Source organism: Eimeria maxima, genomic scaffold, assembly GCF_000499605.1.
Source record: "Eimeria maxima Weybridge genomic scaffold, Emw_scaff1061, whole genome shotgun sequence".
Taxonomy (NCBI): Eukaryota; Apicomplexa; class Conoidasida; order Eucoccidiorida; family Eimeriidae; genus Eimeria; species Eimeria maxima.
In genome coordinates, this window is record NW_013564100.1 from 10,876 (window position 1) to 12,147 (window position 1,272).

Sequence of the window (1,272 nt, forward strand, 5' to 3'; positions counted from 1 at the left end):
GCTGCTGCTGCGGCTGCTGCCGCTTTCGGCACTCAATAACGAACGGCCTAAGGAAAGCAGAGACAGCAGCAGCAACTCCTGCTGCTGCTGCTGCTGCTGCTGCTGGGGGGAGAATCTGCGCTACAGCAACATATACAGAAGTTGCTGCTGCACCTTATATTAAGATTGACGTGCTGCAGCAGCAGCAACATCAGCAGCAGCTTCTGCTGCAGTTGCTGCTGGTATTCCTGCTGCTGCTGCTGCTGCTGCTGCCGGTGCCACAGCAGCTGAGCTTCTTTTGTCCCCTCTGTCTCCAGGAGACCCCTAACGATCCGAACAACCTGTCTCTTTTCTGCAGCAGCAGCAGCAGCTTTTGGTGCTGCTGTTGCTGCAGTATTTATGGCTGTGCAGTTGCTGCATCTAATGGCAGCAAGAGGTCTGCAACATTTTGTCTCTCTCCTTCCTCAGCTGTTTCCTCAATCGGTTGCACTGCTGCTGCAGTTGCTGCAGTTGCTGCAGTTGCTGCAGTTGCTGCAGTTGCTGAAGTTGCTGCACTTTCTGCTGTTGTTGCTCTTTCTGCTGCTGCTTCTGTCGGTGCAGCAGCACCAACATCAGCAGCAACAGCAGCAGCAACAGGATCAGCAGCAGCAGCAGCAGCAGGATCAGGAGGATCAGAAGCAGCAGCAGCACCATTAGGGTCTAAGGGACAATTAGGCCCCTGCAGCAAAGGAGAAGAGGAGCCACTTTGCTGTCTCTTTTCTATAGGAGAATAAGCTGTGCTGCTTGCTGTTCCTTTGTCTCCTACGCATGCAGCAGCAGAAGAAGTATTGTCTCCTGCTGCTGTATCTGCTGCAGCAGCAAGCAGCTGCTTAACACGACGCAACACCTATATAACAAAAAAGACATCACAAACCCTAAACCCTAAACCCTAAACCCTAAACCCTAAACCCTAAACCCTAAACCCTAGATTATACTTAAACCCTATTGAATTGTATATCTATATGTCTCCCTCCTTATATCTATTTATATATCTATATCTATATATATATAGTGTCTCCTTTTGTATATAAAAGTGTCTCCTTGTACCTCATTAGCTGATGGTCTATCTTGTGGATTAGGTTTAGCCATCTCCAACATCAACTCCATCCAACATCGCTGATGAGTAGCAACATGAGGAGGAACCTGCAGCAGCAGCAGCAGCAGCAGCAACAACAGCAACAGCAACAGCAACAACAACAGGAGTAGATAACACCTATATCCATACACAACAAATAACATATATATATATATATA

General features: G+C 48.0%; 1 protein-coding gene across 1 annotated transcript; it reads right to left on the reverse strand.

Moving 5' to 3' along the window:
• Positions 1–376: 376 nt before the first annotated feature.
• EMWEY_00047990 (hypothetical protein) lies at positions 377–1,107 on the reverse strand (the record flags this gene model as incomplete). Its single annotated transcript, XM_013479326.1, has 2 exons — positions 377–865; positions 1,066–1,107. The coding sequence occupies 2 exons, from the start codon at positions 1,105–1,107 to the stop codon at positions 377–379; spliced, it is 531 nt and encodes a 176-aa protein (XP_013334780.1).
• Between the last annotated feature and the right edge of the window lie 165 nt (positions 1,108–1,272).